This window comes from Clavelina lepadiformis, chromosome 2, assembly GCF_947623445.1.
Source record: "Clavelina lepadiformis chromosome 2, kaClaLepa1.1, whole genome shotgun sequence".
Classification (NCBI taxonomy): domain Eukaryota; kingdom Metazoa; phylum Chordata; class Ascidiacea; order Aplousobranchia; family Clavelinidae; genus Clavelina; species Clavelina lepadiformis.
Window position 1 is genome coordinate 16,707,185 of NC_135241.1, and position 25,777 is coordinate 16,732,961.

General features: G+C 36.7%; 1 protein-coding gene across 3 annotated transcripts; it reads right to left on the reverse strand.

Annotated features, from left to right (window-relative positions):
- Positions 1-51: 51 nt before the first annotated feature.
- LOC143445896 (uncharacterized) lies at positions 52-20,346 on the reverse strand. Of its 3 annotated transcripts, XM_076945282.1 has the most exons (59): positions 20,254-20,346; positions 20,093-20,131; positions 19,655-19,756; positions 19,224-19,476; positions 18,802-18,936; positions 17,769-17,885; positions 17,513-17,665; positions 17,344-17,430; positions 17,118-17,254; positions 16,712-16,862; positions 16,376-16,509; positions 16,209-16,289; positions 15,528-16,111; positions 15,296-15,440; positions 14,480-15,137; positions 13,962-14,260; positions 13,629-13,849; positions 13,029-13,549; positions 12,795-12,958; positions 12,574-12,651; positions 12,331-12,469; positions 12,085-12,247; positions 11,820-11,964; positions 11,532-11,681; positions 11,237-11,454; positions 10,774-11,011; positions 10,500-10,659; positions 10,142-10,362; positions 9,742-10,010; positions 9,442-9,610; positions 9,073-9,372; positions 8,786-8,931; positions 8,540-8,679; positions 7,910-8,085; positions 7,783-7,845; positions 7,386-7,593; positions 7,165-7,289; positions 6,878-7,021; positions 6,649-6,794; positions 6,428-6,576; positions 6,168-6,279; positions 5,833-6,004; positions 5,456-5,698; positions 5,114-5,284; positions 4,928-5,024; positions 4,677-4,849; positions 4,423-4,546; positions 4,105-4,290; positions 3,866-4,009; positions 3,610-3,696; positions 3,352-3,521; positions 3,019-3,156; positions 2,804-2,934; positions 2,590-2,674; positions 2,404-2,497; positions 1,805-1,948; positions 1,355-1,500; positions 1,179-1,264; positions 52-1,041 (listed from the first exon to the last, which is right to left on the reverse strand). In XM_076945282.1, the coding sequence occupies exons 3-59, from the start codon at positions 19,745-19,747 to the stop codon at positions 858-860; spliced, it is 10,167 nt and encodes a 3,388-aa protein (XP_076801397.1). In that variant the 5' UTR covers positions 19,748-19,756; positions 20,093-20,131; positions 20,254-20,346; the 3' UTR covers positions 52-857. The 3 variants fall into 3 exon arrangements, with proteins under 3 accessions (XP_076801397.1, XP_076801398.1, XP_076801399.1); XM_076945283.1 differs by having other exon boundaries at positions 8,609-8,679; positions 19,655-20,290; XM_076945284.1 differs by lacking the exon at positions 16,209-16,289 and having other exon boundaries at positions 19,655-20,289.
- Between the last annotated feature and the right edge of the window lie 5,431 nt (positions 20,347-25,777).

Consider the following 25,777-nt stretch of genomic DNA (forward strand, 5'->3'; position numbering starts at 1 on the left):
ATTATTATAGTTTTACAAACAAACTCCATACAATTCTATAGCGGCATAGCCGTTAAAGAGCTGGTATACTAGCGGCATTTTGCTAATTAACCCAATGCTTATAAACTGCACAATAGTTTGCAAGGTCACCAACGCTTAGTACGTCTTTTCTGAAGTTCGTGGCCCTGCTCTTATCATGAAACCTTACGTTGTTTTATCATTTTTTTGAATATCAACACACCTTCCTTACAAAATTGGCAGCGTATATAACATGTATAGATGTCATGATTTTACAGTAATCTCATATACGCTTTTTTAAGCAGGAAGTTATTCGTGTAATTCCCCTCTGCATGACACTAATCAGATTGCATTTAAAGCCAAAAAGGAAAAAGCCCAGTTTTTTTGTTGCAAACAATATATTGACAACGCAAAGAATCTTTCGGCTTCAATAAGCTACATCTAGGTATTTAAAAGTAGGAAAAGCAAGTACGAGGTAAACTTTAATTTATATCGCGGCATTAGCAATGTAGTGACGGAAATACTGTTCAATTCCATTCATTAAAAGAGTATAAAGGAATGTGAAATGAGTTGAAATGAGCTTACACAGCAACAAAACGTTGACAAAAAGTAATAGAAACCGTAAAGAAGATATTTCAAAAATATGCATGCAGGTAAACAATTATTGAAAAGCTAAACAAGGCAAGATATTCGTGTAACATGTATATGATTATGAGGATGGAAAAGCAATGGCAAGTGGGTGAGGTATAAGTTTATATCCGAAAACGGTAAACAATTCAAAATATCAATAAACAAAATGAGGCTTAAAAATAAAATAAACACAAAAGATAGAGCATCACGTAATTAGATACTATATGTCACTATTGCGAGAAAGGATATTGACAAATGAACCAGTTCTTTCTATTGCAAGGAACGTCTTTCCATACTCTTTTATCTGAAGACATCTCTATATTGACGCAGTCTTCGTCACCAAGGGCGTCATTAGGCTCATCGGGAGCCCACATCCCAAAGTTATTGGCACCCAGGTCCAATGGGGTGTCATCACTAAAGTAAGTTAAGTTATAGGTATACGGTGGTGTTGATAAACACATTAAAATAGGAATTTTGTCTGTGCTCTTTTAATGTCTGCAACACTAAACCTCAGGATATGTGTTGCAATTTATCTTGTTTCTGCACAATACCTGTAAACGAAATGACCTTCTCTGCCCAAATCGTCCAATCCGATCCAGAAAAAAGTCCAACGAAATCCCTCTTTGTTGAGAAGAACCTGTAGAGGCATAGAGATGGGTTCATATGTTTTATAAACAGACATAAAAGCACATTTGTTGCTACTACTATCAAACTGCTTAGCGCTTACCACTATAAAATCTTGCTGCACTTGGGTTTTTATCGTCGCTAGAATGCCTCCGTTTGATCTGCAATGTGCGCTTGCTTCCAAGTAAGTCTTACCATCTTTTACGACTTTATAGCACACATCTCCAAATCGTAAACCAACCGAACATACTAAAATTGTAACAAGGTAACGGTCGAAGATTATTTCTGTAATCATATACACCTAAACAACTATAAGCTCTGTCACGCTACGACCAGCGACGGTTATTCCTTCTTATTTAAAAAGACTACGGGTATGTATATTAACGACACATGCAGTTTAATCAATTGACTGTTTTATTTGACCTTTAAGATACACGCATATGGTAATGCTAACCAATATAAAACGAATAAGATCATGATGAAAATTTGAAGATGATACGCATAAGTTGATAAATACAATGCTTGTTTCGAAATCACAAAGAGTCTCGTATACCGGGCTGCTCGCAAAGACCATTTCTGATGGAAATATCATCGATAGCAATATCGCCATGGTAATCTAAGCCACGAACCCCTTCGAAAACGAATTGGAACGAGTCTGAAGATACAACCGATGTCCTTCCCCGAAACCACCTAAATCCTAAAAGGGAACACACGTAACAATGTTTATACCGGAATAATTCCACTAGACAAGAGATAGCAGCGCAAAAATTTATCAATAACTGAATATTCTTTGTCAACATTTAGTCATTTCTAGATAACTTTGAGAGTTTGGTTGACTTCATTGATGTAAATTTAGAAAATTTCAAAAATGTCTTAGTTTTTACATTGTCTAAATTATTCTGGCATTGGGATTAAAATAGGTAGCAACCAAAAGTGCAAAGACAGCATACATTGCCTTTAAAATTTTAGGCACAATTATTAATAAATAATTTATTACAATTATTGTAGCCTATACAATCGATTGTATAAACATGACCATATGCCTTATCGGAAAGGGCAATATTTTAGCTGTCGGAGTGCAAATAATGCCGATCATAACAGCCGAGAAATTAGCAAATGCGATTATTCAAGTCACTGTAAAGTTTCACACACCTTGTGGTCCTGTTTTAGACCAAATAGGCACACCTAAGTCATCAGGATTAGATCGCTGACGAAGATAGACATTCAACGTTCCTATGTCGGACCCCTAAAACAAAAAAATTATCTACGAATAAAGATCAACAAAAATTTGCTTCTGAATACGAACTCACTGCAATATTTGAATTGTAATTTACTCACATGCATGTGGTAGTAGAATTGCAAGCACTGTGCATTCGTAGGGTTCATTAATGGAGAGGACAAACGAGTAATATCGCCAGTTTGTCTAAAATGTATAAATCATCAATTCAAAATTAACCAATAGAATATCCTAATTTGACTGGATATTGTATAAAGCGTTCAACTCTGACAGTTTATGAAAACTTTTCAAATCTGATAAGACAATTTTCGAGACCTTGGATCCGAAGATTCCAAGTAAAGATAAAAACCAGAGCTATTTTCCAATGTATTATCTGCGATAGGTCCTGTATCAGCAGAAGACGTGGCTCCACTATTCGGTATCCAGTCGAAATCATCATCTGAATCCTGATGTAACGCAACAACCAATACTATTTTTGTAGAATACTGAACAGATGGTAATAGCTTTTGAGTTAAAAAAGTCATTGGTACCTGGATAAAGCCGCACAAGCTTCCTTGGTCGAAGTCACATTGGAACAATGGTTTCGGGCAGGCACCATGCTTTATATTGACGTCATCCAATGCGGTGTCAGAGTGAAAATTAGATCCAACTGTAGCTTCAAACACGATCTGAAAAACCAAGGGACATCCTGAGTAAAATGCTTTCAAAATTCATCTGCTATAAAATGGCTGAATGCTTTAATCATTTTGAACACGTGTGAATACCAAAATCTTTGCATAGATGATAGGATTGCTTTTAGATCATACATAACACATCTGCTTACTTTATATATATTTTTTATTTCGACACGGAAAGTGGCTTACTGTAAAAGAATGGTCAGAGACAAGTGTCGCTTTGGCTTTATTCCATTGGTTACCATGGTCACCACTCTCGCTCCAGAGATGATGAGAGGTACCGTTTTCTAGTTGCAACATCACGTTAAAGTCCCCGATTCCTACTCCAAACATATGATAATAGAACTCCAAACAAGCACCTGAAAACGCAAAAATGTCATAAGTGTATGTGCTTTGTACTCAAGCAGGTCGAACACTCACAAAGCAGCAGCCTGTAAGAAAACCCACCATTAGTTGGGTCCATTGCAGGAGACAACAGTCTTGCAACGTCATTTTCTACGCGTGGCCTGGAAGCCTCGATATACATATAAAACCCTTCAAGAACAACGTTTTATATTTAAAGAATACACGTCATAACTCTTGTTTAGAAATGCTTATAAATTTGATTATAACTTTTTAAAATATTGAAGGATAAACTAATCATGTGTCAAAGGACGGCATAAGAAAGCCTGATCATGTATATAAGATCTTATTAACTCCAAACCTGTTTCGTCGCTTCTGGTGTGGTCATTAGTTGGACCGGTGTCAGATGATGATGTAGTTCCGTTGTGCTGTGTCCAGTCAAAGTTACCCAAATGATCGTTGGTAAAACCGCAAATGTTTCGGTTGTCGAAATCGCAAGAAAACACTACAAGGAGTTGTAATAACATTTTCAGCACCAATCGACATTTTATGTTTTAATTAATGTATAGAAATAATAGTACAAAAATTGCATGATAGTACCGGCGTCTTCTGCAACATTGGTTTGTGGTTGAGAGATATCAGCAGAAATGGCATTGACGTCAGATGTAGACGCAGTTGTCGATGTAGTGGTTGAAGCTGTCGTGGTGGTAGTCATTGTTGTGGGAGTTGTTGTGGTAGTCGTGGAAGAAGTTCGAGGAACAGCCGGACGGGCACTTGGTCTGGGAGCTGAAAAGTTATCAAGTTGATTCAATTTATTGTTCCATTCATTGAGCCAATATTGTCACGTCAATTATGAAGCAAGATTGTTTTAGTTTCTTATAAATGCTGGTTTGATCCGAATATATCAAGTGCCCATACCCGTCTCTCCAAAAGCATACGAAGGTTTGCTGATATGGTTATTGATAACGGAATGTAAAGTCAACGTGTACTGTCCAGAGGGCGAGAGATTATTAATTGTTACAGGAGGAGCAACGGCGGTAATCTGCAACAAAAAAATGAGATGAAAATGTTTGTTTTTACTATAATAACAATCTTACACATTCTCAACGTACGACTGTTTGACTGAAGGGAGGAGGGAGGGCTTTTATGCTGTCCCCAAACATTGAGTATACCTGCAACGTTTCTTGCCGATCAGCAAGATTTCTTAAAATCAACCGATATTTGTTGATTCCAATAGCTGGGTTCCACGACACAGTGAGATCAGTGGATGTGGCTGACACTACTCTAAGCCCGGTTGGTGATGGAATAAGTGACGTTGGTTGATCCGACGGCCCCGTTGGTGTGACTGCGATAAAAAACCGGTAAGATTGAGATAAAGAAAATATATTTCATAAACATTAATATCCTTCTCGGGACCTTATACCTTTAATAGGGGTCGTTGGCCTGGCTGGATTTGAACGTATAGGTGGTACAACTATTCGCACTGACGTTGGATTTTGATTTCGCGAAAGAATAGCAACCTTTAAGTAAATAATATAGGGCCACATACAGTATAAGCTGCACTTAACTGCATCATTATATTATCAACAGGCAACGAAGACAATTTTACCTGATCTTCCAAGTCTCGCAGCTTCGAAGTATGATTTGCAGTAATTTGGGTGAGGAGTAAGAATGCACTTCCTTGGTTGGATCTTCTTAGGAACTCATTGCTAACCAGTGTTAGTTGATTACTGTTTAATGTCACTGTATCGGAGAGAGTTCTCAACATCTGCTCAGCAGCCTAAAAACATGTAACTACACCTTTAAAAATGTATAATTCTTGCATGAAAATGTTGTCAGTAAAAAAAGCTGAGTCGGAAATGCATACAAGTACTAATTATCTAAACTGTATACGGCGCCAAATAAAATAGCATTAGGTGAAACTCAAATACAGCAATGCAGTGTTACGAACGTGAATGCTTCTTGACAATCCTTTAAGTTCTGTTGAATGCGTCATCAAGGTCAAATCTAGAGTTTGATCGGTTGCCTCGCCATCGGCTATTTCCCGTTGGATGTCAAAAATATTCCCTTCAATATTTTGTATAGTGATATTGATATTTGTGTCAAATTCATTTAAACGACTCTCTAACTTCGATTTCACTTCACTAATTTGCGAAGTTGAGTTATTTAGCTGCTGCTGCAGGGCGATCAGTTCCTGGAAGAAATAACACGGTTGATCAGGAGACATCATAAATACAAAATATAAGAAGGAAAGTTAGTGAAAGTGTTGTAAACCAAAAATATATAAAACTATTGTTAGCTGGGGTACAAATGGTATAGGTTTTGCACATTCCGAAATTCTTCTCCATATTGCTCTTTTCCGTAGATAGTTTTGTTGGTGAGATCAGTGATTCTGTTTTTATTTGTATCAATGTCTTCAGATACTTCCTCCAGTTTGTCAGAAAAACTCGACAAAAGAGCTTCATACGATGAAGAAGTGGCGAAAATTGCATTCATTGCACTATGATTTTAGACAAACTGAGATGAAACATTTTAAAGTACTATGGAATCGTGATGTGCTGGAGAAAAACGAACCTCTTTATCGCTAACAAGATATTTTTTCAAAAGTTTGCACATCTTCACAGAGTTAGAAATAAAATTTATGATTACAAAAATATTTTTACGTTTCTTGCTCCCTCTGCAGTTGCAATATACTGCTGATAAAATCTTCGTGTTGTTCCATTGTGTTGCGTAACACGGGTATGCTCTCAACGCCCAAAGTGCGAGTTCTTATATCTGCTCGTTAATAACACACGCTGTTAGTTATACCATAAACTGTAGCACTTGTATTATATCACATGGTGATGGAATATCGGCTAATGTTAAAACTCAAGTAGGCGTAAGATATTTATTAAAGCGTCGAGTTACATTTTCCAGTACAAACCTTCTTGCAAGGCTGTTATAAATGCCAGTACAGAATCGAGTGTGAAGTTGACAGAAGCCACGTCGTCGCTAAGAGAAAATACCTCCGACATCAGAGTGTCTTGATCTAATCCAATTTGCTGACTTACTTCCGTCAAACGCTGAAATACTCTGAAAATATACAATGCTCAGTTAAAGCTTCAGCATACATTTATATTGGCTTATGCTGGTTATCACGCCAACCTTTCTTCATTTCCCTCCATGCGTTGTTGAAATTCTAGGGTGGTGTTTTGCAGTTGCTGGGCGAAGTTGCCAGACTGTGTCTTCCAATCGTCAACAGCCCGACCTTGCTTTTCTTGCATTAGAAGCATGTTTCTCATGCTGACATCCTAAATGCACAGGAAACAGTCATGACCGACTGCACTGATTTATTCACACACATCCACAGCAGGAGTATGTACAAACAATATACTTGAAGGTCCTCTGTTTCCGAATATCCGGACAAAGTTACATTAAAGAGCGTAATATCGGTTTGCAAATTGGCTAAGTCCATCCTGCAGAAAACAACTTCATTACGAAGTTGTTCGACGTTGTTAAAGAGAAACCTTGTCAGATTCTAGGAGAACATTTGTGTGGTTAATAAATCTTCTGTTTTCACTGTAGGAAATCCGTTTTACGATTATAGAATTCATTGTTAATAATTGTTATCAAGTACCGTGTTTGAGAACCAAAGAATAACATAACTTTTGTTAGGCTTACTTCAGATTTTTCTTCACGTTCCGTTTGAAGCTTTTGTACCTGTTGCCTTAAAGACCCAATGCTTGCCATCACGTCGTCCAGAACACCTTGATTACTACTTGGTGAAGGAGAATGCTTTAAAATCTCTGCGAGAAATGAGAAAGTATAAGATAAAATTTGAGCAGTGCAGATAGCACCGAGAAAAAAGGTGAATTAGTTTCAAAATCGTGATCACGTCTAACCAATCTCGTTGAATCGTTTTGAGATATTCATCAGGGTCATATTCATAAGTTCAATTCCATTCATATAGCCATCATCGCTGATCTCGCGCTGGTTATCCGGGACAGCATTTAAATGTTCTGATCGCATTTCTTTTACGATTTGACGAAGTGTTTGCGCCATATGAGAATTCACATTAACTAAGTTTTGCGTTATTGCCATAAGAAATTCCTGGAAAAAATTAATTTTCACAAATGAAATTCGTGAAATGAAACAGCATAACAATATCATTACGTATTAGTATCATAGCATGTCGTAAATACAATGTGGCATGTTTAACGTACATAACTAAACTTGCATTAAAGAAAATACATCGAGTGATTGATGCTTAACTGGCTATTCTTTTACAAGCCAACAAACCTGAGAACTAGTCGATTCCACGTATTCACTTGTAACTGATGGAACGTCTTCATCTGCAACAACCTGCAGTACATGCCTGGTTAGAAAATGACAGGCAAGATTGAAATTAACAAAGGACCTAGATCACCTCCACTTGCTCTTCGCCAGGGACGTACTCATAAGTGTACGATTGAAAATCTGTGTACGTTGATTCCTTGTTTACAGCATTGGTAACTAAACTTTGAATCGTTGTATTAAAGGCTTCCAGTTTATTCGCCAATTCAATTATCAAATCAGGGATTGCATTTGACATTAAAACGGCACCTGGGCATTTAAAACTAAGCATTACACATACAATAAAAATCAATTCCTTAAGTTCAGCGTTATTGCAACAAATTTTGCTATGTCAATAGTATAGAGCAGTGGTTTTCAACCTGGGGGTCGCGACCCCCGGGTGGGTCGTTTGCCTTTTCTCTGGGGGTCGCGAAGACGACAATTAAGTACTAATCACTATTACGAGAATTTCAATTAATATATACCAATTCAATAAATGAGTATTTTTTTCAACAGAGTGGCATCATAATTTATGTTATTTTTAATTAGATTTTTTTGTGCTATTGCGCATACACAAATGTACCACATATGCCTGAATCAAAATTTTTGGAAGGGGGTCGTTAGTTACATTGGGTTGTTAAAATGGGTCGCGGTATGAAAAAGGTTGAAAACCACTGGTATAGTGTATAGACAAAAGTAATAAAAATCCAAAATGTAGACTGACTGGATGAATACATCTTTCCTGAAACGTTCTGGTAAGAGTTCTTTCTATTACACAGAGCTTTTAAGTCACCTTGGACAGATTTGAGCGTGGTATTGTGTTCCTTCAGAAGACTTTCTTGCATACTTAGTTTCAATATGACACTGCAAATCAATAAAAAAACATCCAAAAACTATTTTCCGGGAGTTGTATTCCTCATTGACCCAATTCACATTATTGCACCAGTATATGAGCAAATTGTACCCTTACCTGTTCAAAGAAGCTTCATTTTCAGTCAATTTGTCAAGCAAAATTTTATAAGCATCAGAACGTTGGCGCTTAACTTGAGACACTTGTCCGCTCAAGGACGTTATTTGCGTTTGCATTTGCTTCGTGGAACGAGATATAGCTTGAAGCTAAATAAGTTAAAAATAAGCTTATCAGAAAACATTACAAGTGGGTACTTTGTTTAACAATCGTTTTAAGTCTCTAATCAAAGCCATTTGAAACTTTAGACAAAAATAGTCACCAGCAGGCATATTTGCAACACATTATACCTGATTAACCTCGTCATGCGTATGATTGTCTGCAGATACATCATTGGTAAGATTTTCCTTAATTACTTCAATCTCTTGGATAAGAAAATCTAGATTCTTTTTTACTGTGCCAAATAGTGTTGTTAAATTTTCCAGCTCTTCAGCCAGACTTTCTGATGAACTGTCGATTCTTTGGCGTAAAGCGTTCTCTAGATTCTTGGTAACATTGCCCAAGTCGGCATTTTTGTTGTTTGCAAAACTCGTTCCGTTTGTCAATTCCTTGCTAAGATTCGATAAGTCTGTCAGTTTCACACTGATGTTCTGCAATTTTTGAGATATTTTCTCGTTATTTTTTGATCGACGTGATATTTGGAAAATAAACTTGTTTACCAGAAAACGGTTTTCGAGATTTGATATCGCTTCTTGGGTCAAGTTTAACTTATCTTCTGTAGTCACGTGCAAATGTTCCGAAATATCAAGACTGATCTTTGACACAGCTCCAGCAATATCGTAGAAACGTCTGCTTATGTTTGCTCTTGCTTCTTCTTCAATGGAAAGTCTTTTAAAAAGAATTTTTACTTTAAACAGTCTTTAAAGGACGCATATAGTAAACCCTTGAAAACAATTACTTAAAAAAGTTTAAGAAATGAAATTTTGCGCATCGTATTCTGATACTATAAAACAAACAACCTTTCTTCAAAACGAAGTTTTACAAAAGACAAATCTTCATTTGTTTTGTTCACAAAAAGCTCGTAAGACTTGTAGAGATCCTTTGATTTTAAAATATCTTCTTGGAAAGATTGGACTTCGGATTTCAAATCGTCAAATGATAAGGAATCGAAATCCCCCATCTTTTCAAAGAGATACTGCAAGTCATTTTCAAGAGAGGTAACAAGCGGCAATAAGCTCAGGGCCGCATCGTTCTCTTGCTGCTTATTTTGGGAAGACTGATTTAGAACCTGCAATGATGAAAAAACAAAGTGTGGCGCATTCCTCTTTCAACATAAAAATAAAGCTCAAAAGAAAAAACAAAACTGAACAATGAAAATATGAAGATAATGTACTTCTAAAACCAAACATAACAACTTACAATCGCAATCTGTTCTCCTCTTTGATCCAGCGTCAATTGTTGTTCTTTAAGATCTCCGCGGATAGAGTCGACGGTCTTGGTTAAAACCCGAACTTGCTTGCTCACTGTGTTGATTAAATCCATCCAATGAGTGTCATTGAAAAATGATGAAATATTGAAAGTATCCAATAGACTATTACTGATTTTAACTGGTAGTTGCATTTGTGGAACACCAATCCATCCTGAACAGAAATTATAAGTTAAACTTTTAGTGCTGTTTCATTGAGTGTGGCTGTAATCTAATTCCTGTTGCGTTCACATACAATGGAGCTGAGAACAATTATTGCCTACAACCAGTATCATATTGGAGGTTATGTACCGGAAGAAGAAAGAAGATCATCCTCTTCGTCCACTTGGTTTTTAGTCTCTTGGGGAGGTTCTGGTGCATGAGGGATGAATGGTTGTGCAAGTCGAGTATTAATATCAAGAATTTGACCATCGAGTGCATGAAGTCTTTCACTATTTCTCTGGAGCTCGCGCTTGACAAGTCACAAAAATCGTTTAGATCAAGCCTTTTAATGAGGAAAGTTGGAAAAAATCGAGAAGGCTTCCAAAGGAAGCTTCTAATAAAATGCAGCATGATTAACAAGTACCTGAGCATTCCGGAGCAAAGCAGAGGTCCTTTCAACCTGGTTTCGTACATTGCGGATTTCTCCCAGTCGTGAGCTTTCACGCGCTCTGCTGTCCCAATCCCTGTTTCTTATTGAGCTAATAACATCTGCGATGGAGTTTGTCATTCTTTCAATATCAGCTTGTACTCTTGACACCTTGTTCTCGTTGGTGTTAATTGTTTGCAAAGCACTGTTAAATTCTGATCGTATTTGCGATGTTCTAGTACAAGTAATAACAAATGTTTAAACTTTTAGGGTTTTGACTTCTATTGTAAGTGTAAAAAGCTTTTAACAAAAAAAATCTGATGGATAAAACATACTGATGAATCAATGACGTTGTTTGTGGAATATTAGCTCGTCGATAACGTATAGTCCTTTACAATATACATTACAGGCCTACTATACAAGTTGTCACAAAAAGTAAGGCTGAAAGCACTTAAAGTACCTCTCTTCTAACATTTGCACATTTGATCGAGTTCCTGCGTTATGTTCAAAATTTCTTTTCAAACTTTCGAGGTCCGTCACAGTGACACGAAGCAACTCTTCCAAATTAGCCGAAGACCGATAAATTTGATCAATGTTATCCTGAAAGCTTATACGGTCCTGCCGCAAAGTTCTCAGGGTGCTTTCGTGACCATTAAGATCCTGTTGAAGACCCGATACCTGAGAACAAAATGCGATTGGAAACCAACTAAGGACTTCAACACACAACATATCTACAAACTTTGAAACTTTCTTACCCGACCGTTGACAGTATCTAAAGTGTTACGTAGAACTCTAGTGCGGTTTTCTTGGCGGGCAAGCAATCGGTCAAAATCATCCTTAACTCGGTCTACGCCATCTTTCGCATCACCCATAGAAGCTATTTCGTTTCTGTTCAATATAACCACCTGCACAGAAAAAACATTAGCTTAGTTTGTAAACTAAACTACTATGAAGAAAATCTTGAAATAAGCACTTTGAAAATGTTAATCATGGTTTGAAGTTTTGGTACGTCATTGCAAGCAATCTAGAAGCAAATATTTGACCTGCTGCAAATCTTGCGTCGCTGTTCTTTGATCTCTCAACCCACGATCCAGCTCTCTCACTCGATCGAGGTTGCGACTAACGTCGTTCCTTGTTCGATCTATCAGTTCTTTGTTTGTTCGTATTTTGTTCTGGTAATTTGTCGCACTAGATATGTGTGAAAAGTATTATGTAACAAAAACATTTTAGGAACGGTAATAGTTAATGAGTTCTTATTATTGGCATATTACACCAACGAAAAACGATCCAAATTATCCGTCGTTTAACCTGTTTGCCAGTTCTGTGAGTCTTGTTTCAAAATCAATCGCAGAATTTTCTCGGATAGTTGTTCCCCGCTTCATTGCGCTCACTTCATCCCTGACATTTTGCAAATTATAATCCAGCAATTCCATTTCCGATAAGATTTCACGCGTTACGTTAGAGAAGGAATCTGTAAAATGGGTTCATCAGGGATACAACACTAAGTAATAGCCTTAATGGGGTTTTTTGTGCTTCTTTACAAAATCCTGAAACCTTGTCCTCTGGAAATAATGCGCTGTTTTAGTCGTTCGATCGCCAACGAATGATTGGTTGAAAAATCCATGACGAAACTAATATCAGATCGATGTTTTTGAATTGCCTGCTCAGCACGTCTCATGAAAGCGTCGCTTCTCTGCGTGACAAAACCCGCTAATTATAGAGTGAATTTTGTCAAAATCACGTTCCAGGTATAACTTATAGGTATATATTTTTATAGGGTTGTTCTCTACGGTTTACCTGCACGCTTTGCTGTAAAGAATTCACTTCGTCATTTATGGTTATCATTGTTTGTCGAATGGAGAGAAGATTACTTGTCTGAAGAGCAAATTAGTATTTGCAGTATTTAGGATAATTAATGGATGTTACCTTTGCCTGACAGCCTATATCTTTATTGGAACATCAATAAACTACAGTCAGAACTTAAACCAAAATGTACAGAAAGCACATCATTGAGTTACCCGTGAAGTACTAGTTTCTCTCAGTTCAGCAAAGTCACTTTCCATGGTGCTTAGTTTATTGATTTGAACATATATATCATTTTTAATAGGAACGAGATCAACGTTAAGTTTCTGGATGTCTTCGGAAGATGTTTGATACTGAGCTTGCAAACGCGCAAGTGAACCTGGCGCGGGACGACAGTTCAAGTTACCAAGCCACAAAGCAATTTTAAACCGAAAAATACGTTGATTTACCTGAATTTCTAACTTGAGTATTGCTCATCTCCAAGACACGCTGTTCTTGCTGCGAGACCTTGTGCTTAACGTCTGTATTTTGAGATTCCAAACTGGATAGCTGCTGACGCAGGGACTGTATCTCATCATCATGTTCAGCAAAGGCGTTACTCCTTGTGTTGGATTCTTCTGATATCGACCTCAACAGAGTGACAATGCTATCACTGTTCCTTGTAGTTGTTTCCTCCGTATTTTTCAGGATCCTCTTGTTGCGAATCAAGTCTGTATTTATGTCGTTATGACGTAAAGTTTCCAGTGAAACTTGTTGCCGCAGTTCACCTTCGAGATTTACGACGCGATCTGAAACGGTTACAAATCTTTGATCGCTGTCGTCGTGACGAATTTCACTCGCTTGGATGCGGTCTTTTAGCTCGGTCGTATTTCCGCTTAAATATCTTCCAAAAATGATAAATTTTCTAAACAGTTGAGAAACGCGATCATTGCTCTGATCCAAACGTTTTTTTGTGCTATTGAACTGGGACCTGAAAGCGAAATGTATAACTATGAAAAATGGTGCTTTCGGATTTTAACATCTAAAACATCAGAATAAACATGCGATACCTCAGATCTGCTTGATAAGCATTCAATCTTTCGTTTTTAAATTGAATCGTAGTCGTTGTTCTTGTCATTCGGTCGATTTCTTGCTCCAAATCGGCAACACTTTGATGAAAAGTGGTTATATCAGCTGCGTTTTGAAACACCAAGTTACGCATGCTGTGTATGGTATCAACTTTAGAGGAAAGTTGAGGCAGCACTTGCAAAGCCTCTTGTAAACTTTGCACCTATGTATAAATAAAATAAAACATGTAACTGCAAGGCCCTTCATGGGAAGAAACGATACCCGTGAAAAGAAAGAAGAAAACATGGAAACAAGAGCAACAACAACCGTCATGCCTGTGTTTCCAAGATTCGCATTGTCACTGGGAAGTTTTTCAGCTGACCGTACAAAACCGTTTTGTTGTTGGAGAATTGGTTTGCTGAAGCTAGAGCTGCATCTCTCGTATCCTGCCTGTTATCCAATCGTCTGATGATTGTTGCAACTTGGTCCTGCAACCGCTTTACAGAGGTATTGGAAGCGATGTTGTGTGAAGACAAGTTGTGGAAAGCTTCATGGTTTGTAATGTCTGCTGCAGCAAAGGACTCATTGAGCATTACAATGTTTGAATCCTTGGAAAGTGAATCTAGTTTCGTATCTAAACAGTACAAAATCATTTCACTAAACTTTATGTATTCAGTATGATTATATTTACAAATTATTTAATGATTTCCTACCAAGTTGAACCACTGAAATTAAAACATGCATATAATCAAAACGAGTCTTCATGAAGTTTCTACACTATGAAAGCGGAAACGTACGTTTAGCATAATATTTTTCAGAAAAATAATACAGCATAAACCAATGTTACACGAACTTTCTAGGTATCGAATCCTTTTCCTCTGATTTCCCAGCATCTTCCTTTGTTCCACGACGTCAGTTCGCAAATTTCTGACACTGACTTCAAGAAAGTGAATAAAATCGCGATCGGTGCCCACAAAGTCGACGTCATGACGTAGCGAGGTAATGTTGTCACGAAGAGGCCTGATGAACGACAACATTTTACTCACGTCGTTTTCAAGTCGGGAATTAGCTTCACTTAGGGATGCAATCACACTTTGTTGAAAACCAACGGTAGTTTGGACGACGTCAAACTTTTCTTGCATCTCAACTAGTGAATGGTTCATCCTCTGAGGCATTTCATATCCAGTAAAAGAAACGTTTTCAAGGCGATTTTCCAGAGATTTGTATAATTTTGTAGCGACGTCAGCACGTACAGCAACACCAGTCAAGGCATCGGCAAGCGCAAGAAATTCAGCCTGACTAACAAAATTTTTGCCATCCATTTCTTTAACATCATTATGAGAGATAGGAAACTGAGCTGTCGCTTTGACGATTCTTTCATTCCCTTCTTCTTTTGATGGTGATTGACGTGTCAAGGGAGAGACTGTCCGATTCAGTGCATCCATTGAAAGTTGAATCTCATAAATTTGCTGATTGAAATCAAGCAAAATGTTGTCTTCCATTTGTAAACTCTGTGAGGAAACGATAAGAATGAAAATGTTAACGTGTCTTCAAGCATCATAAGCAGTTCATATATCATAAGTACATAACTATATTATAACTCATGATAAGAATAAGCTACGGCATTTATAATGAACTACTCTATTATTTAGTCCTTTAATTTTCCTACTTCTAATATGCCTGAAATGGTAAGTTGATGTTCTGCAACCGACAAACTCATCTGTGAGATGGATTGACTTGCGTTTTGGAAAAGACTTCTTATTTGTTGCAGTTCGTCCATCCTGGATTGCTCTTGATCTTCCTGGATCCGCAGCCTGTTGTGAACCAAAGCTGATAAGGCCATTTCCTTACTTGAGCCAATTCAGTGATATAAGTTGACATTAATCACATAATTTTTTCACCGTCTCCGATAGTCGTCCAATGTTCCGATGGTTTCGCTCAACATTAAACCTTGTGCGGCCACGCTTAAATTTAAAGCGTTTAAGTCGAATTCCAAATGGGTTTGACGATTGTTTTTCTCAGGTACGTTGAATGGATATGACTGATGGCCGTTTATGTATTCATTTTTGTCAGGTAGTCTTGCTTTCAAATCGTTAACTGTTCTGGATAAAGTGTCTATGCGAGTGCGTTGTACGTTTAGATCGTTGTTAATACCTTGAAAAGACACTCCACCCGAGACGTTTTCTGAGTTTAGTTCTGCGCGATACGCCTGAAGTCGGCGTTCCAAAAGCTCAGTAGTTACAATTTCATATCTGTCTTTTTCAGTGGGAATTGAGTCCGGCGCTCCCAGAACATCATCGTCACTACTAAAATAGTAGTCAACGGTGTCGTTGGTTATAAAACTTACATTCGATGCAATGCGACTTTGTGACTCGAAATTCACTGGAGCAAAGTGTTCAGCAGGGATGTCGGTGTTGTATCCGAGCAATATCTGACTATGGCGAGTGACTGTCATGTTCAAATTATTTAGCTGATTTTGCAAGTTCTGAAAATTAATACAAAACTATGAGCAATTGAAACTTAAAGGGGTTGATTTTAAACCTCAGTATACGATCTAAAAAATTGATATAAATAAGTTATACCCGTAACTGATCAGATGCTTCATCATCTGTTTCTACGTACGAAAATTCTTCAAGGCTAACTGGAATTTCTTCACTTTCAGGCTATATACGTAGAACACCAAAATGAAGTTTTTTTGCTTTAATGTGAGTTGGAATATTACTCTATTTCAAACATATAACATTCAAACCTCAGTTTGCAGGTTTCCTTCCAGGTCTTCAACTCTTGTTTGAAGATTCAACGTTGCTCTTTGTTGGGTTGTCGTCTCACTTTCAAGTTCTGACAACCTTTGGCCGTAGTGTTCAAAGCTTATCAACTGATTTTCTGAGGAAAAGCATGACAAAATTGAAGAAGCGTGGCATACATGTAGAGTTCAACAAAGGTAAATTTCAAATTGAAGTCTGTCTGCAAGATTTATAAAGTGCTGGTAAAGTGTGCGTGTCGTTGCCAGCTTCCATCACAAAGAAAGTTTGATAAGAACGTCACACAGTCAAAAGTAGATCTATTAGGTTATTCAGTCTCTCACCTTGCACTTGCTTTACAGACTCTTCCAAGGTGGCTACTGTTGTTGCAAGTTCCATCACAAGCTGGGTGTCATCACCATATAAAGAGGAATCCCCATAATCAGGGACAGTCTCAGCATTGTTTGGTTGCGAATCAAGTAATGCAGATATGTTCTGCAAAGTCAAAAACTTTTTATAAGCCTTTTCTCATTATAGTTCTAGATGAATCATATAAAATACGTAGGAAAATAGCAGATTTGCAACCCACAATGGCTTACCGTAACTGAAACGCTTTATAATTTTAAACTCTTTGGATTCTAATTACAGTTGCTTGGTAGCCAATATTGATAACTAAGGTCGATAGTAAATCATAAACATGATAAAGTTTGTCACGCAACGATATTTTTGATAAATGCCTTCATATCTAACCTGTATTGCTGAACTTTGAATATCTTGGTTCTCTTCGATTAATCTAACATTGTTTTTCAATTCGTCGAAAGCCGTTGTTAAATTAGAAAACCCAACTGAATCGTAAGCGTTCGGATGCGGTTTATCTTTGTTGTCGTCTATACAAATTTTGATATTAACTACTCATTTAAGCGTCAATCACATAAACCTTCAGTTGTAAAACTAAATATCCAAAATTCAGCCCTACCTTCTTGCATTATTTGAACAACGTTTTGAATGTTGTACATGTCTTCTCGGAGTTGACTTAAAGACTGTGCATTTGTTATACTACTCCCTAAAAATTGATGCAACTTTGAAAATTATGTTGAGTTATGCAGTTGTGGTATTATGTTGAGATATATTATACATATCTCTACTTTGTAAAGTATCCGTTTTTTCGCTTATTCTGTTGATGTTGGTAGCAAAAGATTGAAAGTAGGTTTCATAGCCTAAAATAATTGAGTCGGTGTCATTCATTCGCATTCCGAGTGTATTTAGAGTGGAAGAGAGTTGGTCTAGTTTTTCTGAACCTGCGTTGGGGTAAAAACTATTTTTAATTCAAAAAGAAAGATTTTTAAAGTCATACGTAAAATCGACAAATAGATCTAAATTCTTTATACTTATAAGTTATACCTGTTGTGCGCAATGCTGTTTCATCGGTAGTGTCACTTGTGGGTGAAGGTTCTTTTTTCCTGCTCTCCAATAAACTTTCAAGTTCTTCAATGGACTCTTCTTGGCTACGTTGCTTTGCTTAAAATATAAAAAATTATATATTTAAATGGTAAAACGTTAAAAACCAGAGTCATAAAACTTGTCTGAGATAAAGCAAAAAGCATAAGCAAAACTCAAATGCCAAAAACGATAAACCAGTAAAAAGTCTAAAACTATTACAAAGTGTAAGCTACGCTAGTATTTTAACTGTGGACGAAATATATATACATATCTGTTTGACCATACAAACTGCATCACTCTGGTTTTCTGACGCTTTACTTTGGAAAGCGTATATAGGGTTGCAGATCCAGTGTTCACTTCAGAATTGTTAACGGGCCTTATACTTTTAACCTTACATTCATCTCAGTACAAATATACCAACGGTAAACTGGTTTTGGCTTATTAAACGCAAAATGCTCCTGTTATACACTAAGTACGCTATAATTATACCTATTACTCTTTACTTGTCTGTCACAGCTTACAGAAAACATTCTATTCATGCTTGATCCAAATACCTAAATCATACCTATTGTTTCTTTTATAGTGACGCAATAAAAACCGCCATCTTCGTCTGAATTACGTAATGAATTTGCGTTTTTTGCCACTTTATTCTTTCGTTTTGGGCATCATTACAGTGCAAGTTATTACAATACAAGCAATGATGAAAAGACAAAACATGATCTCACGAAATGGGTCAAGTGGAGTGCAAATATTTATAATTGCCCCTCTTTGAGATCTCATAGCAGAAGCAATTAAACGTCACTGACGCGAAAAACAGAGCATAGCGACAAGAAAATTTAATTACCTCAAACGAAATGAAAAAATCGTAAAATTCAGGCCAAGTGACCCACAGCGTTATATTGCCGAGGTTATTGACTTCTTTTTATCTTCAATCAGTGCGTTTTTGGTCAATACATCGTTCGGGACCATTATGCTGAAGACAAAATCAACGTACCTTCTATTCTATCCATACGCTTTTGCATATTTGCGTTGCTGTTGGTTATGTATTCCAGTTCTTGGCTTACTCGGTCCACGTTCCGTAGATTGTCAGCAATTCGAACGTCGTAGGCCTGAACATCTTGCTGTACCTCTGCAAAGATCAGTGTTGCTAAAAATAATGAAAGCATCCGGCTTTGGGCCAATTAACTTGTGCTTCAATGAGTTTTGCATTTCCGCAGAAATAACTCGCTTGAGCTGCAAGTCCGTATTGCGCAATTGGTTAACTCACGTTGTCGCTTGTCTAGTTTAAAGCTATAAATCCTTGAAAACATATTTTCAACTACTACTTCTTTCAGTGTTAAATTTATTACTGCGTCGCTATTAGCGTAATTTCTTACTTGCTGTGGGAAAGTTTACATCAAACATAACAGTACTCACGACCAAGTCTTTCGGTTAAAGTGTTGGACAAGGAAATCCTTAAGTTGCTTGAAAGAGCACTCAGAGCTCCCGAAATTCGTCTTACTTCAGCTTCCACCGTATTCATACGTCGCGAAAGAAATGCTGGATTAAGAAAATTTGGATTGGGGGCATATTGGTTGAATGAAGGCTGCTGTCTTGACGGACTTTGGCCTCGTTGCTGCAGTTGTGTTCTTGGTGCTGCGATGCGTACAGGTGAAACTCTCCTTCCACCCTGCAGCATTCACATCTTATTGAATTCTATCTAAACCATTTCTTTAATTTCAAGTAACGTCGGGAGTCAAATTTAGAGCAACTTCTTTTGATTATAGGGTTTTATTTCACATGTTAGCACGAGAAAAATTTCTTGCCAAGGTTCATTAAACGCACGCTTCTTTGAATTATTGTCTTACCAAGTTTATGCCATTTTGCATCTGCGAATTCACAAAATGTTCCAAGCAAATAAACAGTGGAATCCAAACGAGTATTTTCCAGAGATGTTTCATGATTCACCGCTTGATGTACAACATCAATGTTAAGGCACTTCGCACTTGGTGTATATACGTATAATGTAGTCAAATATTTGAAAAGTTCGGTTTATATCCACGACGTTAAAAGCAAAATTGGGGCAAGATCTCCGCTAACGCCATCTTTGCATACCGTTGAGAAAACTTCCAATGGCTGGGTAATTTTTGCCAGACTAACTTTATAGAATATCGGTCATCCGCTTAATAATTACATAAATAACCTACAATGCACAAAGTCAAACGATTTTATAATAACCTATACTACGACGCACTTTATAAGCTACTGACATCATTTCCTTCTTAGCGTTATTGTAAAGTTCTTACCGTGTCCTATTACACATGGTAGTCCACGATCTTCGAATACTAAATTAAAAACTTGATTAAGCAAGTCTTACATTTATGCGCCACAAAAATGATGTAAGCAAAGCTATTATTTTCCTCCCATTTTATCTACTTATAATCAACTGTCTTTTATTTACGTATACCTTTCCGCTTCCACTACTCTACTTGGGGCATATTGATCAACCAATCCTTTTTAGGAAACCAGCAATCGAAATAGGACGCGAGCATTTGAACACATACAATTTACGATGTAGGCCAAACACATACGTAATAATTTCAACGCTCGCTTTTTTCGTGTAGAAAAGAGAAGTGTCGAACCATTACTTTTTATTGCAAGAAACACGGGTTCAACTATTTCAATACTGTATTACCAATTGGACTGATGCTATAGTATTCTACTGGAAACAAGATAGTGAATGCACAGCAAAACTTTGGTCAAATGATAAAATACATCTTTATAGTGACTGTCGACTGTCGTATTTATAGATTAAAAAATGTTTGCTTTATTAAGAAAAGCGTTTCTATACAAACACCTACAAAGTTGCAAGTCGCAACGCCCTCTCCGCAATGAATATATAAATCGCAAAAGTAAAACCACAAAAATCATGGTCTTTAATAGAGAGACTCTGTGTCCATTGATTTTTCCGTAATAATATATTAAGATCTTTCCATGACGAATGACCTAACAGGTGTACATGACCTGAAGCAAACAAAAGTCGAAGCGTACAATCACAGACTCACAACTTACTTCAGGCAAAGAAAGGGTACAGTAAAGTACATTATACTTGGAGTTTGTTATTTTTTCAAATGTTTTTCCACACAAAAACCAATTCCAAATTAATATATTTAAACACACTAATTTTGTTAACCTTCTCCCTGGACACGGTCGGTAGCAAAATTACCCCATTAACGTTCACATAGAAATCTATGCCCCACGCGAGATCGCTAGCATCAATTTCAGGTTTTGAAAATCGAAGATAAGACAACCGAAATAATCTCTTTACATTTAAAGATAATAAACAAAGTGTAACGCCCGAAAGTGTACCCTGGTCGATAGTACTACACAAGAAATGGATTTATTTCTGATCCTAAGATCGAAAACTCGTGCGGACGCAACAGATCCAAGAAAGATCCAGCGGCACTGTATTTTGGTACTACATCTTTCAGTACAAACCACACGGTTTATATAAATTAAAAGAACACGTACATGAAAACGTAGAAAAAGCACACCAAAACTTATAACAAAAACAACAGGTATTATATGTAGCAAACACACAAACAAATATCGCATCCACTTACCGAACGTTTTTCGAATCAGGTATGGTTAAATTATGACAATCGTTAATATTCTTCCAAGCAAAGAGATTTAAACATGTTAAAGGTACTTTGATAGTTTCAAAGTTTTGACAAGTATGTTTTCAACAAAACATGATAATTAATCCTTAATATTAATTTTAGCATTTTTTGATCTTTTTTAATCTAAAAATGTCAAGTAAAATTGCAAGCGATTAACCTCACATTTGTTTTGGCCTGGAGTTACCTTTACCGGAGACATAATTGCGACAAACATTGCATTTGGAGCAGCATCTTTTACACAAAAAGAGTACCGAGTACCGACAAAGTATCAAACTACTTTTTAAAAATAGTACCGAATACCGGAACCGTCGGTACATTTTTTGCCAAATACCGGTACCGTTATCGACGGTACTTTTGAAGTACCGACTGCCCACCTCTGGTTGATTGATTGATTTTAAGACACGTTTTAATCTTTAATTTGTTTAAAGACAATTGTTATCTGTATGTGTTTTGTGTGGCCTTAGCTGTAGGTAATCTAGGGCTAGTCTAAGTTAATGGGAAATTCAGTGTTATTTTAACTTTCTGCACACTTGTTGTCGATACTTGGTAAGATGTAAAGATTATTTTAATTAAATGGTCTTGAATTTAAAACAAGATGTCTATGTCTGAACATAAATCACGTGACATTGTTGTCGTCGACTCGTCGTCAGTTTAAGGGTAATTCCCCAATATGCTTTCTGTTGTAATCGGTTCTGTAATAGGCTTAGCCCCTTGTCAGAATCCGTAGCAACTCAACTTTAATGCATATTTGCCAAGTTCAGCGACACAGTTTTAGGGTAAAGATGACGGTTGCGCTATAGCAGTGGTTCCCAAACTATGGTACGCGTACCACTAGTGGTACACGAAGGTCTTCCAGGTGGTACGCGAGCAACTTATCAAGTTCACACCAAACGATCACAAAAGATCTTTTATTGTCGTCGGCATTATTTTAATTCACATAAATTAGGTAGAGCGTGAAATTTCATGCTTTATTCCCTACTGAATACTAATTCCTTAGGGTATTGACGCATTGGATTGTAAAACAGGGTTTCTTTGTAACGAAACAGAACGTCATTAATTACTACGTAACAAATCCTTGAAGTCAGTTTTTGTAATACCTTAGTTATGCTGTAGCACTGTAGCGAGGGCGGTAAAAGTTCGACTAATTTTTGTTTAATATTCACGAGCCTTTAGTAAACATTTTGCCTATCATTTTTTATTTTTGAATTCTGGAGTTTTGTCGGACCACCTACAATGTAGGTGGTACGAGAACGCTGCATGAACCAAAAAAATGGTACGCGAGTAGATAAAGTTTGGGAACCACTGCGCTATAGGATAAAATAATTATAGTGACAGCCTGACAGGTTGTATCATATTTGGTAGTCTACTTACGGTAGGCCTAGGCTACCAAATATGCCAAATCGGCAAATCCCTGTTTGTAGTGTTTCGGATGAAAATTCTGGCCAACTCGGAAAATCCTTGGTTAAAAGCAGAGTTCGGGTGATTATGTCTACCAAGTAATCGAGTAGGCAGTAACATGAATGGTTTTATTTGATTTGTAGTCAGCCCTTTTAGACTATTGTGACGAATATATCGAATAATTACACCAATACTTGGCCAATATTCGATTAAACAATCAATTTTTCTTAGATTTTGGTCAAGTAATTTGAATAAATTGTGTGTTATGGACAATTAGATATATTACTTTTTATGCACTTTCTAGAGTTTGGGTTATTACTTCTAGAACGTTAATCAAACAATCAACCGAGTAAAGTGATCTTTTAAATTCCAAAACAATGTATAAAATTGATACATGAGTTTCGAAGTAACATGAAATATGTTTAACTACGTTTTGACTACGACAGGTTTTACATATATCACACCTAGAAAGCTCTGCGCGTCATTTTAAATATATTGTACAAAGTAGATAAACGTCCGTAAACCATACCCAGTGTTATAGTTTTGCCGTTAAAATTCAAAATTATGCAGTGCACGTTGTTCTACATTTAGGCCTACATTATTATGATGCGTCAGTAGCAGTGTTCGCTACACCAAAAGATGATTGATTGCCCGTGCAGTCTGTAAAGCAGGGCTACTCAACTGGCGGACCGCGGTCCGAATGCAGACTTTTTCAGTGTTGAATCCGGACCTTATCTGTCTCAGTATTTACGCAAATGAAATCGTTCATCATAAGTTTTGTTATTCCTGCTTATTCAATTAATCAGCGAGTATGTAAGTGGTAAATTAATACCCATCCAGAGAATTATTATATTATATACCGTCTTTTAATACATTTGTATGACTAAGTTATTTCATGAGAGTTATAACGGACCTAAGCAAATTTTGAACTTTTGTAACTGGACCTTTGCTAAAAATAGTTGAGTAGCCCTGCTGTAAAGTGTTGAAAAACAACACTATTTATTGTTGATAATGCCGAACTGCCAAGTAGTTAACGATTAAATTTAATTCTATGCGGGATAAAAGTGGGTTAAAACCAGTCTTGAGTATGCCTATGCCAAACTCAGTAGTCTTGTTGCGCAGAGAATTTTTTCTCAAAACCAGCAAATTTTTCAGTGATTATTGTGCATATGGATTTAGGGAATCCACTAGTGGAATGAAGGTAATGCCCGGATTGGAAATTTTTCTTTCTTGGGTGGGAACTTTACGCAACAAGCTGAAAAAAATAACGATTGTATATGCAAAACGCATTGAGCATTTTTAGTTATGCCATTGATTGACATGTTCCGCATGTTTCAGAACATACTGTATTTTTGAAGCGTCAGCGCAAATGTAAAAAAAGTTGGGTTTATTTTTTAAAAGAAGTTTACGGATGTTAAACCCCCGCGCATTTAATAAACTAAAACAGATGTAATGGCAATCACGGAAAGCTTGCATTTTAGCACAGGGAGATTTATGCCAAAAACTTTAGGGTCTGTATTTTACGCCACTCCAGTAGAAAAGCTCTAATTAGTTTCTGCCGCAGCACGCAACTAATTACTATTTTGATAAGTGGAGCCCTTTTTAAAGCAGTTGGCTTGCCCCTACTCATCCGTTCTGCTGCCAAACCTGTTTGTCTGTCAAAACAGGAAACTATTTTAGGGAATTTCAGTGCACTTACAATATATGTCTTTTGATATTTTGTGACACGACTTTATGATGCCACCCCAGAAAAGCCAAAGTTGTTATTTACTATAGTGGCGTGTCGATATTTGCTCCTTCGCCACGCCAGAGATCTCCGGCGTATAAAAACAAACTTTCCATACAGGATGACGATATAGTATATCTAACATGTAATTGTGAAAAATGAATAAATAACTACCATTGAGCTCTAGCTAGCACCATAAAGTTTTTCTGAACATTGAATTTATACAAAATTTTAAGCGGGAAAGATGAACCATTTCTAAATCATTTCAAATCAGCCATTACATTCACATTAAATATTTTTTGTATAAATTCAATGGTTGTTATTTACTCTTCTTTTATAAATTCATTGTATAGTTATGCTAATGTCTACATTGCAACTAGGTAACCAAAAATTCTATTATTACTATTAGACCTACATAAAATAAAACATTTTTTAGCCAAAAAATCTATTTAATCTCATTTTTATCTGCTTCCTGCAGTGCTGCTATTGTCTTAAAAAATTTTCATTTTTGTCTTTGGTAACGCAAAAATGTAATTACTAAATCTCCTTTATTTTTCTCTGAAGATGAATAAACCATGTGTCCGAAACCCGTCCGTTTTTGCACAACTTTATGAATATTCCTGCTTTTGTTGTAATAATTGTAACAGCTTGGTATGCCTAATCAGTTTTGACCAGACCTAAGATAATTTTATCTCAAAATAAGTGAAAAAATCAGTACTTGTAACGTAAACACCACGTTGATTTGTATCATTAATGGGTCATTATTGGCTAGAAAGATCTGACAATAATTTTGTGTGTCGTAATTTAACGCCTTTTCACTTTGAAAGTTATATGTGAATTTCAAATCCATGACATTTAGGAATCCAATTCAAAGCTTTCATGAGTGATGTCCATGTAATGAAAATGTAGGAAAGAAACACATATCAAGCAAAGATAGTATGTGAGATGAAAGTAGTTAGACCAGCAAGATTAGACACGTCTTGAAAGGTTGTGGTCCTTTATAATAATTTTATGGACTGAGCTAAGCATAGGTTTAAGGGATGAGGGTACTAATAACTGCTAGGCATAAACAACTTTAACATTTAAGCATCTCTAGTGCAAGGTTTAATGCCATTATCACTTAATTACACTGCATAGTACTGCTTTAAAATCAAGGAAAGTTTAAGGTTTTACCAAAGAAGATCTTC